This window comes from Accipiter gentilis, chromosome 7 (genome assembly GCF_929443795.1).
Source record: "Accipiter gentilis chromosome 7, bAccGen1.1, whole genome shotgun sequence".
Taxonomy (NCBI): domain Eukaryota; kingdom Metazoa; phylum Chordata; class Aves; order Accipitriformes; family Accipitridae; genus Astur; species Astur gentilis.
This window is the reverse complement of record NC_064886.1, coordinates 24,515,833-24,529,439: the sequence shown is the minus strand read 5'-3', so window position 1 is coordinate 24,529,439 and position 13,607 is coordinate 24,515,833. Positions and strand designations below refer to the sequence as shown.

Here is a 13,607-nt window from a genome sequence, read left to right as displayed (position 1 = left end):
ACTTTTTTCCTTCCCCCTGCCCTGAAGTTTGTGTGGCTCTTTGTTTTCTTGTTTTTCAGCAGGATCCACCTGATGTCTTTAGGCTTTTCTAATCTCCACCTTGAACTGGCTCTTTTATTTGGTTTCCCCTCTTCCCATCTTTGCTTCCTACAGGAAACACTTTCTAATTCACTTGAAGAAACAAGGGATCAAAATGCATGAGGACACCTAGATATGAAATTCAAATGATATTACAGAAAACATTTGAAACAACACAATTTTAAAGTAATTTGTACTGTATGCTATTAATTTAAAGGTTTTCTGAAAAACAGTACTTTTTTCTGCTTAGGTCTTTGCAATAGTCAATCTGCACAAGCTGGTAAACTTCTGGACTGGAACTACGCAAACGCAGCTTCTTGTTCTTTATTTGGCCCCTCCACTTTTCCTCCCTGCCTCCTGCCCTCCCTGCCCCACTGTGCTGAGCCTTCTTTCTCCCTTAACATCTTTCAGCAAGTGTGTCCTCTGCCCAAATCCCCAGGCTAACATTTCTCTGTATAGACAGTGGAATACTTAGGGCTGCAAATAGGTGTAAACAAGGCAGCTGAAATGACAAGAAACAGGCAGTTGGTCATTTCTGTCCTTTACTGTATCCATCATCCATACTGTGCTCTGTTGTATACTCATCTAATAAAGGTCCCATTTCTTCCCCACTAGGGAAAAAAAAAAAAAAGCTAGTCAAAGTTAGACTTAATCTAGTTATATGATGAGGCCTTGTTCATTTTTTTTTCCCCAGTCTGTTTTTCAAAAGTGCTCCTACTGTGGTGGCTTACCTATCCCACTGTCAAGTTTTAGATTTAAATCTATTCTAATACTGTTGATCTAACATTTAATCTCTTATGCTTTGCAGTTTAGGAAAGCGTTTACCTTGGATTTCATGGCTTTCTACAGCAATGAGATTTCTAACATGTACAACTGTAGTTAACCATTTTTAAGGTATTATGTTATGCTGTATTCAGCAAATCAGGATGACCTTCTACTAATCCTCTTACATTTTGCTACTCATTGCATCTCCATTACATAAAGCTGGAGATCAGAAAATCCAGTGTGTAGATTTACTATAAATCATAACTGGTTTGTGTACATAAAGCAGTTAAGTCTGCTTTGTCAGACACATTCCATGTAGAATTTTAAGCCATTTGCATTCATTCATTTTAAAAGTTCTGTGATAACCCTCTAGTTGATCAATTCTCTTGCTGGGAAGCTCAGAGATTATTCTGATCTTTGCTAGAAAATTTGTACATCTTTACAGGTAGTTTTTTACCTGGAGCTTCAGCTTAACTTCTAGAGAATCACAGTAGTAACTAATAAGAAAGTATTGGAGAACAACTGTACTTTGTATTTCTCTATACATTTAAAACTTATGCATTAACAGGTCATTTTTAATTAAGGCAGCATCCTGCCAAACAGAGCATTGATGGTTTACAGAAGCACAAAAAATACTGAATGCTAGAGTCTAGCTTAGTATGGAGGAGAGCAGCTCAAAAATCTGTCGTCTTGCCAGTGCAACTCAAACTTGAGATGTTCTTGAGATGTACATCTCAGACTCAAGGTTTTTTTACTGTCTCCTAAGCACGGAACAAAATGTTGCATTTTGCAGCATGTCCAACATGGATTTGTGTGACAAGAACTCTAGCCTACGTTGTACACAGAACTCTTAGAATATTCCTGTTGATAAAAGGCATTCTGAAAATCATACTAGTATAAATTGTTTAGTAAGGTTGTGTTCAAACTCCTCCTTTCCTAGTATTCTGTATATTAAATATATTTTGTCAGGCCATATGGAGATAGGAATAAAAAGCAGTTTACAATTCTAATTCTTCTCATAAGCTTCTGGGCTCCTGCAGTGAGATGTTGAGGTTGAGTAAGGTGATAAGACAGAATCTGAAATGTATTGGAAGAGAATGGGAATCTACTTTTAGAAATGGGTGTTATGAATGAAATAGAGAAAGATCCTGACTGAGCAGTAGATTAGAAGGAAAAGGTTGGAACAGTGAGGAAAGGTGAAGAGAATGTTCTCCATGTGGGGTTGTCAACAGTTAAAAGGATGCTATGACCATTATCTTCTAGTGGATTCACTCACTGTGTTCGTAAATTCTGTGCCAGCAAGACATCTATTGAGAAGACCAGTGATAGACTGCTGGTGTGTAAATCCTCAGGTATCTATGACCAGCTAAGGTATGAAACTTCCTGTTTGCCTCTGAGAGCCACAGAACACCTTGTAACCAATACAAAGTAAGCTCAACTAGTTGCACCACTGCAAAAAGATTCCCATTTAAGAATTAGAAGAGGTTAGAAATTTATTCTGTGAATGCAGGTAGCATGTCTACACCGTGGTGCAGACACTCACAACAGTCAGTAGCAGAACTGGAAGGAGTTAGGTATACCCTTGTGATGCTGGCAAAAATACACTTAGACACTTCTGCACTGCTTTCCACTGCACAGCATGTGTCCTCTAGCTGCAAGGTTCACGCTTAATACTTACTGTGTTCTCATATATATATAATACTCATCTATCTTCTTGCGTGAGAGAAGGGGGTAAACGTGACTTGAGTGAGTTGGTTTCACCATGATACGCTTATGGTGTGTGACACAAACAGGGATATTTATTACTGTACCAAATAACTGCAGAGCTTATGCTGTGACTCTGCAGGCAGATTCAGTCTGTCTATATCACTATAAACATAAAGTGCACAGGAAAACTATACTCCTCCTAACATTTCATACAGCATTATCTTATCAGTTAAATAAAAAAAAAAAGTACTTGGTAAACTTGGCATTGAACCTGAAATTATTAGAAGTAAGGCTGCCTTATGGCTTGAAATGGTAACTTGCAAGGCAACCCACCATGTCCTTGATAGTTTCCCATTGCAAATGTGGCTCTGCCATTATGACTGGTTTTTGATCACAAACCAACAGAATCAGCTGGTTGCTCCACAGCAGAGAAGACTGAGGGTTAATTATAGCCTAGCAGCTTTTTTTTTTTTCCTAGGGAAAGTTGACACTGTACTACTTGCTGGTCGTGTGGAGTCAAAAATGGGCTAAATATACTGCACTAACCCATGTGATGCAGCTGCAGGGATTCTTCACATAAATGCAGCTGATAGGTCTACCTGGAGTTGACAAAAGAAGGCCTATATCTGAGGAAGCGTGTGCTGCAGTCTTATCCATAATGTTCATTGAGGTTTACTGATCCTCATCAGCTCACTAGGTCTGTAAATACAGCAATTGACTCATCTGTCCTCTAAAACACATGAATTCCCAGGTGGATGCAGCAATACTACCAAACCTAGACAGTTGATACAATCTGCCATACAATTATATCAAACTTCTTTTTTGCAAAGCATATGAAAAAAACCCACTCTGTGCTACTTACTATAGCAACACTGCAAACAATCATGCATTATAGAATATTTTGGGGGATCTACTCTTCTAAAACCAGTACATCTTCTAGGTTAAGTCCCAGTGCCCACACATCCTACTTCAGTTCAGAAGTAGTAAAGGATACACAGGCTAAACTTTTAATTGGATAGTGCTACAAAAAATGAAGTAGCTTGACTCCTGTAGGAAGAGATCCTGATAACCAAATGGTATAACTCCAGTAGCTTTTTGGTCAGCCGGTATCCATAATAGAACTCTAATTTTAAGTTGATGTGCTGCTTTGACCCAAAGTTTTTTCTTAACCTTTCTTAAGGGAGGAGCCAAGACAAAGAGGTGGTTCATAAAAGTATGAGGTTTTGATCACCTAAATAGGCAGATCTACAGGATGTCAGTTTTCTTTATTTCTATTTCAATTTAATAGTTTTTATTTTAGTGTTATATTCTTTGGGTACAAAACACTTTTTAGTAGTGCTTGAGGAAGTAAAAACCTTTCTCAAATGTTTATGAAATCATAAGCAAGAAAGGTATTTTAATGTATGTTTATCTGGTACCTCAAGTTCTATCAGTGTGCATTGAACAAAATCTTTATGCTATATTACACACTTTGAAAGGCTGTTGCTTTGTCTACCACGTTTCACAAACAACAAATATTGTGTGCCCAAGGCAAGCGCATGCTTTGTTCCAGAAGATGCTGGCTGGAGACATGTTACATGCTATGCATGAAAAGTTTTGTCAGGGATTTTATAAAAGTAAATACTAAATACTGTCAGCAGCTTTGTTAGGACATGCAAGAACCTCAGTATCCCTCTATGTATTAAATCAATTGGAAAAATTGCTCAGAATTGTATTTCTCTGCTAAGTGACAGATAATCCTTACTGTATAAGCTATGTAGACTTTACGGTACAGAGACTGTTGTTTAAAAGAGCTAATTAACTCCACTGCTCTCTGGAGGCTGTCAGTGTGTTTGTTGTCTGCTCCTTTGAAAGCCTGAGCTTTAAAGAGGATTGCTGGTAAAAGTTAATTTGTTTCATCCAAAGGTGGTTTTCTGCCTGTCTCCCTGGATTCATTAGATCTTTCTTTAAATGTCACTTGTTTGCTGGTTCTACCATAGTTGGTGGGAAAAACGTTCTTCTCTTAATCTCCTTATTTGACAAGAATTTGTACTTTATCTATTCCTTTCCTCCAAAATGGCAGTGGACATTTTCATTGAAACCCAGATAATGCTTTCCACTTCCTGTTTAAACACATGTAACTTTATGCTTTAAACAATTAAGCATAAGAAGTCATCCAACAACGTAAGTTGAACTGCTTCAATTTCAGGAAGAAGTAAGAACAGACTTTTTCATTCCTAAGCAGGGCTTAGAAATCATGCTGGCAAAGCAAATCTGTGGCTCTATCCAGAAGGCACAAATTCGCCAGTTTCCAGAGTAATTTTGTTTACTGCACTAAAGCCTTATTTACTAAAACGTGCAGCTCTGTCTTGGGCAGGAAAAAAAAAAACCAAACCCAACCCAGTATATTGTTGTAAGCATAGTCACTAATCACAACTGAAGAAACACTCACGTGTTGGTTAAAGTAATAAATACACTATTCTACATTCATTTTTCCTCCAGGAAACACAGTTCAGTTGAATACTGGAATACTCCACTTCCTCCTTGGTTTCTCACATTGCCTTTGTCTGACAGAGCCACCTATACCAAGATAATACTTAGTTATCTGACACTTCAGACTGTGTGTGGCCTGACTGCAGATCAGTACCTTGAGCAAAACGTACAGATAGTCTGGAGAAGTAAAGGGGAAGCTAACAGCTGTTTACAGCAACAGTTTCCTTTGTTTAAAGGCTAGGAAAAAGAAAGACTTTATTTACTAGTACTCTTTGGCCTACCTTGTTCAGTAGAGGTGCTGTCAAGGGGCATAAACACTTTTAATTTGACCACAGTAAGTAAAGCAGATTGAGAAAATTGCAGAAGGAATGTTCTAAACTAACACAAATACTAAAATGAAAGTCATGTAGTATAAAATTCGTGATGGTACATCTAGGTAGACGTCCAAAAATATTAACTATTACCTTTATGGCTCTAGCTGCTAACGGAAAAGTAACTAAATATACAGGATAAGTGATATTGTTTTTAATAGGCACTCTGATAATTTATAAATAGTTACTTATGTCAACATATGTAGTAGTTGTGAATGAAACTGGGTATTTAAAGTTAGTGCTATTAAAAGAAATCTGAAAGTCACTTCCTGGTTGAGTGAACTGTAACTTCTTGGTTTAGTCCAGTCAGTAGTTATGTCTGTCTTCTTCTCTGACACAGACAGTTTTATCTCTGACCTGGAATACCAGCCATCAGGTTCAACAGAGAAATGGACTCAACATTCAGCACTCATGTCCAACTCCTATGTGGAAAATCTAGAGGGTGAGTCTGCTTACTGAAATGCTTCAATGTTTGAAATTGGAGCACGAAGGAAAGGGGAAAGTGTTTTAATAGTCTTAAGATCTACAAGTGAAAAGTGCTATGTAATATTTAAGTATTGCTATAATTGGACACCTGTGTATTCTGAAATAGTTGGCAATTCAGAAGTTGTGAACCAGGTGTACACTCATTCAGTAAAAACCTCCACTTAAAATATATATAGCTGCCACAGAACTTCCTGAGTGCTGTAGGATCTAGTAAAACAACAGAGGAGGATATGAAAATCTTAAGCCAAGTATGGGCAAGATTGTAGAGTGGCCAGATTAGTTAACTATAAGAAATATAGAATGTTTCTCCTTTTTTAAAAGATGAAGCAATGTCAATTTAAATAGATGGAATACAGTGGCATGCACTACCTATCTAAGTGTTAGGAATACAGATTCATAAATAGATTTCTAGCTGAATGTGCGCTATAATTGGGAAAGATGGTCTGGAATTATTTTAAGGTGCTTTCAGCTTATTTCACATATAAGCAAGATAATTATGCACTGTGACTTTTAAATAGTAACAATATTAGAAATTGACACATGATATATTGGTCATGTTTGTGTTTTTTCTTAAGTGTTTTTAACTTTATTACAAACATGCCTAAAATGCCAAAGAACTATACTGTTGTCCCCCCCAATATACACACACACATACATATATATATAAACACATATAACACATTTTACTTTCCCCATAGGTATTTGAAGGGGAATAGCTGTAAGTGTTCAGTAGATGTGGGATTGTTAACAGTAAAGTAACCAAGCTCCATGTGTAGCCTTAATGAAACTCTCACACATTCAGTGTGTAGACTGATCTTAAGTTTGCCCATGAAAGGAAAATAAATCATGAAATTGGTCTTTTACCGTATTTCAAAAAACTTAGTTCTGCTTTCCTTACATATCAAAATGTTATTAGTAAGTTAAGTAGCTACTATTCAGAATGGCAAAACTAGGGAAAGGACTCTCTACACCAAGTTGACATTTCTGTATCTTGAAACAGCAAATCAATTCATAAAATACCAGTTATGGCTTAGGTTTTTCTGTCTTCTAGACTATGTGCTGTGCAATGCACAGTCTGGTAGGTACAAAATAAGTGTTGAAGAGCAGGAGATCTTGAAAAATGAAAATTCAGTTTAATAATAAAATAACCCCCGATTACCAGTATCATAACTAAAGAGCGACACACAGGTTGGCAAGCCTTAGAATTATGAAACATATGCTGACAGGTCCCTTTTAAAAGGGCATATAAACAGAAAACCAGACCCAGAGAGAAATATGCTTACACACAAATGCTAGCATCTGAGAAATGCAATTGAGAAACATAGCATTTTTAAAAAATAAAATAATGGCTATTTTAGGTATTTGCTGTAAGAAAGATAGTCAGTGTGGTACTAATGCAAGAGATACGTTTACACAGGCAAGTAAGTAGAATAGTTCTGTACCTTGAAGAATGCTTAGTGTCAAACCAGACAAGCTAACTATATCAGCTAGTGGTACAGAATGCTTACAGTTTTAACTTTCAGGCTTAAATTAGGAAGAGTATAGCTTCTAAATTATACTGCTGAACAGGAGAGGAACCGTAACTATGGTGTGCTGCAGATCAGACAATCTACAAAGGCAGGAAATACACTAATGGAATACTTGAGTCATCCTTTATAGAATGGGTAAGCATGATGACTGCTTCATGGAGCACTAAGTCATGAGAAGAACCCACAAGGGGAAACATCTCTTTATTTGGCCCAAAGGAGCATACAGGAACTGCTTTAAAAAAAATAAACTTTAAAAAAAATCTATCTTTGTTTTGTGGCAGTTTCAGCATTACAGGCTGTGACAAAATTCAAAAGGGGAACTATAGGAAAACAATAAAACTTACTTAAGAAAAAATAGGTGGTCAAAAGGGTACTATAGTTGAAAGCAGTCTGCAAACTATTTATGAAAGTTCAGATTAAGTGTACAACTACTGTGCAGTGAGAGAGACTACAAGCTGCTTCCAAATGCAGAAAACAGAAAAGAACATGAAAATTATTAGGCTAAATGTGAAACCTGGCCAATGGGGGACAAATTAGGAACTCAGTTAAAATTAGATAAATTAACTTAGAAAATTTTTTGTAATGATGTTCATAGTTGAGGAACTAGAGATTCTCATGCCAAAATCCTTTGAAAAAGGACCTGTCTCGAGTTGAAGTGTCAGTAAAAAGAACAGATGAACAGACAGTGACAATTCACCTCAACTAGATCACATGACAGACCACAGCTCTGGAAGAATAAGCAACAGTTGAACTATTAACTGTAATGTATAACCTTTTGCTTAAATCTGATTCAGTGCCAGCAGACTGGAAGTTGGTAAATGTGACATGGCTGCTGCTCAGCTCTTTAGAGTAGTGAAAAACAAAAACTGTCTAGAAACCTCTACAGGAAGACCTTGTGATTAAAGAAAATCAGTTAAAGGAGTGGAAATTAGGGTAAAGGAACGAAAAAAACCTGCCCCTAATTCCATGCATGCAGCGACAAGCTCTCCAAACTATTCTCGTTTAAAGCTGTCTTGAATTTGAAATGGACAATTCTATGAAAGCTTGCTCAGTAGTGTTAAAAGTAATCTTAAAAGGGTGAATAAATGCTAGGAATATTTAGGAAACCAGCAGAGAATGAACAAATGGTACTATATAGATCTGTTAGGTGCCCACATCTTGTCCCAGGTGTCACAAAAGAATTAGATGCATACATGTTGTTTTGTGGGGTGATTTGCTTAAGGACAACTAGCATGACCAAAGACTTGGAACAGAAGTTATGCTGAATCAGCTAGGACTCTCCAGCCAGAAAAATGAATGAGAATATGCTAAGTATAATAAAATGAATGGATGGCACAGAAAAGGTAATGGAAAATACTTCTTGGGAGAGAAAATAACAAAAGTGTCCAGCAAGTAATCATGCAGCAAGTTCAACACATATAAAAAGCATTGCTACAGCTATACATAGTTAAGCTTTGGAACTTACTGTCTCAGAATGTTGCGGATGACAGAATTTTGCACAGAGCTTAAAGATCCTGGGGAAAAAAAATCCATGTGGGACCATTCAGCACAGAAGATACTGTCTCGGGCTCAGGAATTCCCTAGGACAAACACATTTTGGAGGCTGGTGGAACATCCTGGAGAAGCATCATGATGTATTTTCCCTAAGTCTCTACTATTGCCCATTACATACCTAATGGTTTGTAATCTGAACTGGTTTGCTTGTAGTTCTCCATGGAGGTTTTCAGGCAGTGTTTTTGACCTACAAAAACCTAAAATGCTTGGTAATTGCCTGTCAGAGAGATTCTTTTGTCCTGTAGAAAGTAGAGGTGCTGATTATAGACCACCAGCTTCCTGCAAGGGAAAAGAGGTCACTTGCACTATTCCCAGAAATGCCTTTAGGTTCAGGAATTGCTTACATTTTCCTTTGTGCTCCAGTACAAAATACTTGTCTCCTAGCATTCACAGAGATAGGGGGAATTAAGTACAGAGCAATTTTGAAACATGCTAGTATTTGGTTGTCATTTGATTTTAAAAGATAATGCCTTTACTTCTGATGTTAGAACTTCAAACACCTATCTTGGAGATCATGCTACATCTAAATGAGTTTTTAATCTAATATAAAATAATCTAATATAAAATATTCAGTAAGGTGGTATAGGTATACAAGTTGACTGACTAATTATGGATTGGTCTCACACTGAGAGAATAAAAATAAAGGTGACACTGTAGAATTGATTTAAACAAACCAGTGGGAAAAAAGCATAGATCTTAAGAACATATCAAAGCACCAGTTCCTCTTTTAAGACCTTGTTACTCTAAATTTGTCAATTTTTTTTTATTTATCCAAAACACTCAGCAACTTGCTATTAAAAGCATCAGCTTTCATGATGTTGACATGCTTCATAACACAAGAACTTTGTTCTGTTCAAACCGGCTAGCATGGATAACTTTTTGTAGGTGAGAATTTCTCCTGAGAGGTTGGTCAGTACCGCTCACAGGATGCATCTCTATTGGAACAGCTGATAAGATTACTACCCCTGGCTATATGTGTCACTCACCACACAAATGGCTGAGCTGTTCAACCTAATTTTAGTTTATCTTAAAACTCTGGATTGCAAATTGCAACAATTTTAAGAGATCTTTATGAACAGTCTGGCTGTTCATGCAGCAAACAGCTGGAGAAATAACTTTATCAGCTGTCCCAGTGTAAGTCTTCAGTGACCAAGAGGCAAAGCCCTCAGCCTAAAAAGATGGAAGGGGGGGAAGGGAGGGACAGGCAGGAAGAGGCCTCCAAGGAGCTGTGGCCCACTTTTCTGTCAATCTCGGTGGCTCAGCTGTCTTTCATGTGTGCAGTCAGTAGGGACTTAAAAAAGCAAACACAACACTGTGAAATCAAAACAGTGGGAACAATCCAGTAGAACAGAATAAGTGGTTGCTCTTATTTTACAAGCTTGACAGCAGATCCAAAAGTCAGAGCTAGTTATCTTCTACTCTGGTCCACTGGTATTGACAATAGTATGCTGCTTAATATTTTTTTTTTTTTGAAAGGTTACAGGGGCTTGAGCCTCCAGATGACTTTCAGTGCTTTTTCAGTGTAGCATGTTCATGCTTTTTTTGATGCAGCACAGAGGGGGAAGAACAAAACAAAAACCACAAAAAATTTTGCAGTACAATACTACAGTATTGCCAGTATTGACAGGTCCAATCTAATCTGTCTGTAGCAGAAGGTTGTCTTCCCACCATGTTAAATTTTGTTCTGCGCAATCTATTTTTAACTCTTAGTATAAATTTACCAGCCAGCTTATACTATGTATAAATACCAAGGAAGAAAAAGGTGAAACTATTGCAAATAAAGAGCTGAAATTCTGAAATCTGGGATAACTGCCAAAGAGATCAATTAAATAGACATAGGAAAGTTGTTAAAATAACTTCCATTTTGCAGCCAAAGCAAAGCTGTATTGCATTTTGATCCATGCCATATTTGACAAACAAGTTCTCAAAAATGCAGTTATCACTTTTGTAGTGAAAAAATCTGACACATTTCTATGCAGTGTAGTGTGTGCCACCCCTCCCTCTTTTGAACTGATCCAGTCATTATTTCAAGATTATCAACCTGGATTTGTTAGCACATAAAACATTTGATAACACTTTTGATGTTATCCACTCAATTGACACTGATCATCCAAAACAATTTTAGGTGATCAGTGGGTACTAAGTGAGTACTAAATATTAGCTAGACCTTTGTAATTATTTAGCATGTAAAATATTTCTGGTTCCTCATCTACTGACAGCAGAGGTCCAGGGTATGGGATTAGCAGTCAGAACACCTGGCACCAAACATACTAAACAGGCAGTGATTTAACTGGGGGGGGGGAGCAGGGAAGAGGGTAGTAGACTGAAAGAGTCAAGGTCCTACTCACATAACTGTTCACCTCCATCTTAAGTCTCATGATCTTGCCTCTTTGAAGAGAGCCAACAGAAATATAAACGAGACAACACAAATGAACCTGGCAGACAGACCACAGAGAACCTTAACAACATACTTGAGATCTGTATTACTGACTCCTGAGCAAGCTCTGCAGCCTTCCCCTAGAAACTTGTGCTAAAGAAAGAAAGGAAATTTTGTAAAAAAATAAGTGCATATATTAAAAAAAGCCATGCATCTTGGTTTTCCGGTATTTAGTTGGTAATTGGATGGCTTTTAAGGTTAAACAAAAGGGCATATGAAAACTTCCTAGCTATATTTCTAGGACAGCATAGCCCATGTGCCCCATAGTCAAAACCAGGAAAGAAGGGATAAAGTGTTCTTCTGGAAGTATAGAAAAGAAGTTGTCTTTTGTTCATAAAGCATCATCAGTATAGCCTGAGCTCTGTCCTTTCTCAGGACTGTTGAAATTGACTTCCACTCCCAATTTGTCCCCTGAGAACTTGGATTTTGCTAGACAACATTATAGAAAACCTGTGTTTATGCTGATGAATTAAGTTTTCAGTTTTAATCACAGACCACTAAAGGTTCTGTGATTGACCCCGTAAGAAGGTAACTTGTCATGCACTCAAATACTAACCTTTAGATTTCTATTTTAGTCTTTAAACTAATATGATTTTCTCCATCACAAATTAATACAAAAGGGAAAATGTCATATGATGTCGCCTTCAGTCTTGTGCATTTCTATGCAGGGTTTTAACTCTTCTTACTGAATACATGAGTTACATTTTAAACTTCTTGAATTTATACCACTCCACTGTCAGAAAGACAAGTTAATAATAATGCTGGTAAACACAGGATGTCCTTCAAATAAAGCCAAATGCTTCCCAATTTAGATGCATAACATACAGGCATCTCATTATTTGCTGCTGTGAAGCAGAGTTGTACATCTCTTCAGTGAGCTGTTCCAAAGGACTTTTAGGCTGCCTCATTTTGGTAAATATTCAATATGGCTTCTTTACAATGCTGTTTTTGGGCTTGAAAAAACCAGCCTTCTCTAGAAAAGCTGCTTTCCTGGTTTAAATGCCCATTCCTCCATCTGCTAGCCTGCATGCTAGATTGGTACTCCCCACTGTCCCTATTCATCCCTCACACCGTTCACAAACGCATTGGGCACAGCCAGTCTGGCAGCAGGCCCATGGCTGCTCAAATAGCCTGTTACTGCAGTACTCTCGATACCGCCCTGCCCCGTTGTCTCAAACCTGGCAGCCAGACCCTTGCACTGGAAAAGGTTAGAGCACTTCGATCGTAGCTGCTGGCTTCTGCAGGCTGTGCTTTCTTTGAAGCATTTTTACCATCATCTTTACATAATCTAAATCTACATCTAGTCTTCCAGAGTCTGCAGGCTTCCCCCATCCATTTGTTGCTCACAGATTTCCAGACAGCTGAAACAAGCACTCTTGGAAAGTATAGAATAGGAAGATGTGTTAGTCAGGAGGCTGCAGTCTGTGAAAAAGTGGAAAAAAAAGCCTTTGCCAGACACAATAGAAAAAGGATTCTGGCCTTTTATTTAGGCCTGCATGGCGCTCTGACAAAACGCCAACTTAGATACTTCTTATTACAAAAAAAAACAAAAAAGCAACCACCTAAAAAAACCACACTTGAATACTGGTTGGGTTTAAAAATTAGGAATCCTAACGAAATCACTGTGGCAAGTGGAACTACTCCACTAGAATTTTCTGTTGGGAAGAAGACAAGGTACTGCATTTCCCTTAGAAATGGTAGATGTTTCTAATGTAAATCAATATAAACCAGATAAATCTGTACTGGCCACATGCTAAAAGTGTTGCCAAAAAAGTTCTCCAACAGCAAAATGAGAAGTATGACAGAGCTATTGCACTGAGCTATAAAACAGCTTCTTGTAAACAAATCAATGATTACTTTTTAAAAAAAACAAAACTACACACCACACAAACTAAGCTGTAACTTTAATTTAATACTCTACATAATGAATTATGCAGAATTTGGCAAATAGAACACCACATGACCAGCTATTGTATTTGAAGTGTAATGTGATTTAAGGAAAATTTAACACCACATGGCTACACGCTGTTCAGTTAAACACCTTTGCCTGTGGGAACTACAAAACATTGCAACAGCATGGACCAGTTTGTTCTGATATTACCAGTACAGATAAATATCATCTATCAAAACTTAAAGGCTGCAATAACGTGTATTTTTAACATGCTGTCCTTGCATTCATGCAAGAGCATACCATTGCCATTGATTGAC

The 13,607-nt window shown here is 37.5% G+C and overlaps 1 protein-coding gene across 2 annotated transcripts in view; it reads left to right on the top strand.

Moving 5' to 3' along the window:
* NFATC3 (nuclear factor of activated T cells 3) overlaps positions 1-13,607 on the top strand; it is a 76,461-nt gene that overhangs the window by 58,320 nt on the left and 4,534 nt on the right. The window contains exon 10 of one of the 2 annotated variants that reach the window (XM_049805275.1): positions 5,734-5,835. The exons of the other annotated variant lie outside the window; for it this stretch is intronic. Coding sequence (XP_049661232.1) covers positions 5,734-5,835 — 102 coding nt within the window. The remainder of the gene's footprint in view (positions 1-5,733; positions 5,836-13,607) is intronic. 2 annotated transcript variants of the gene reach the window in all.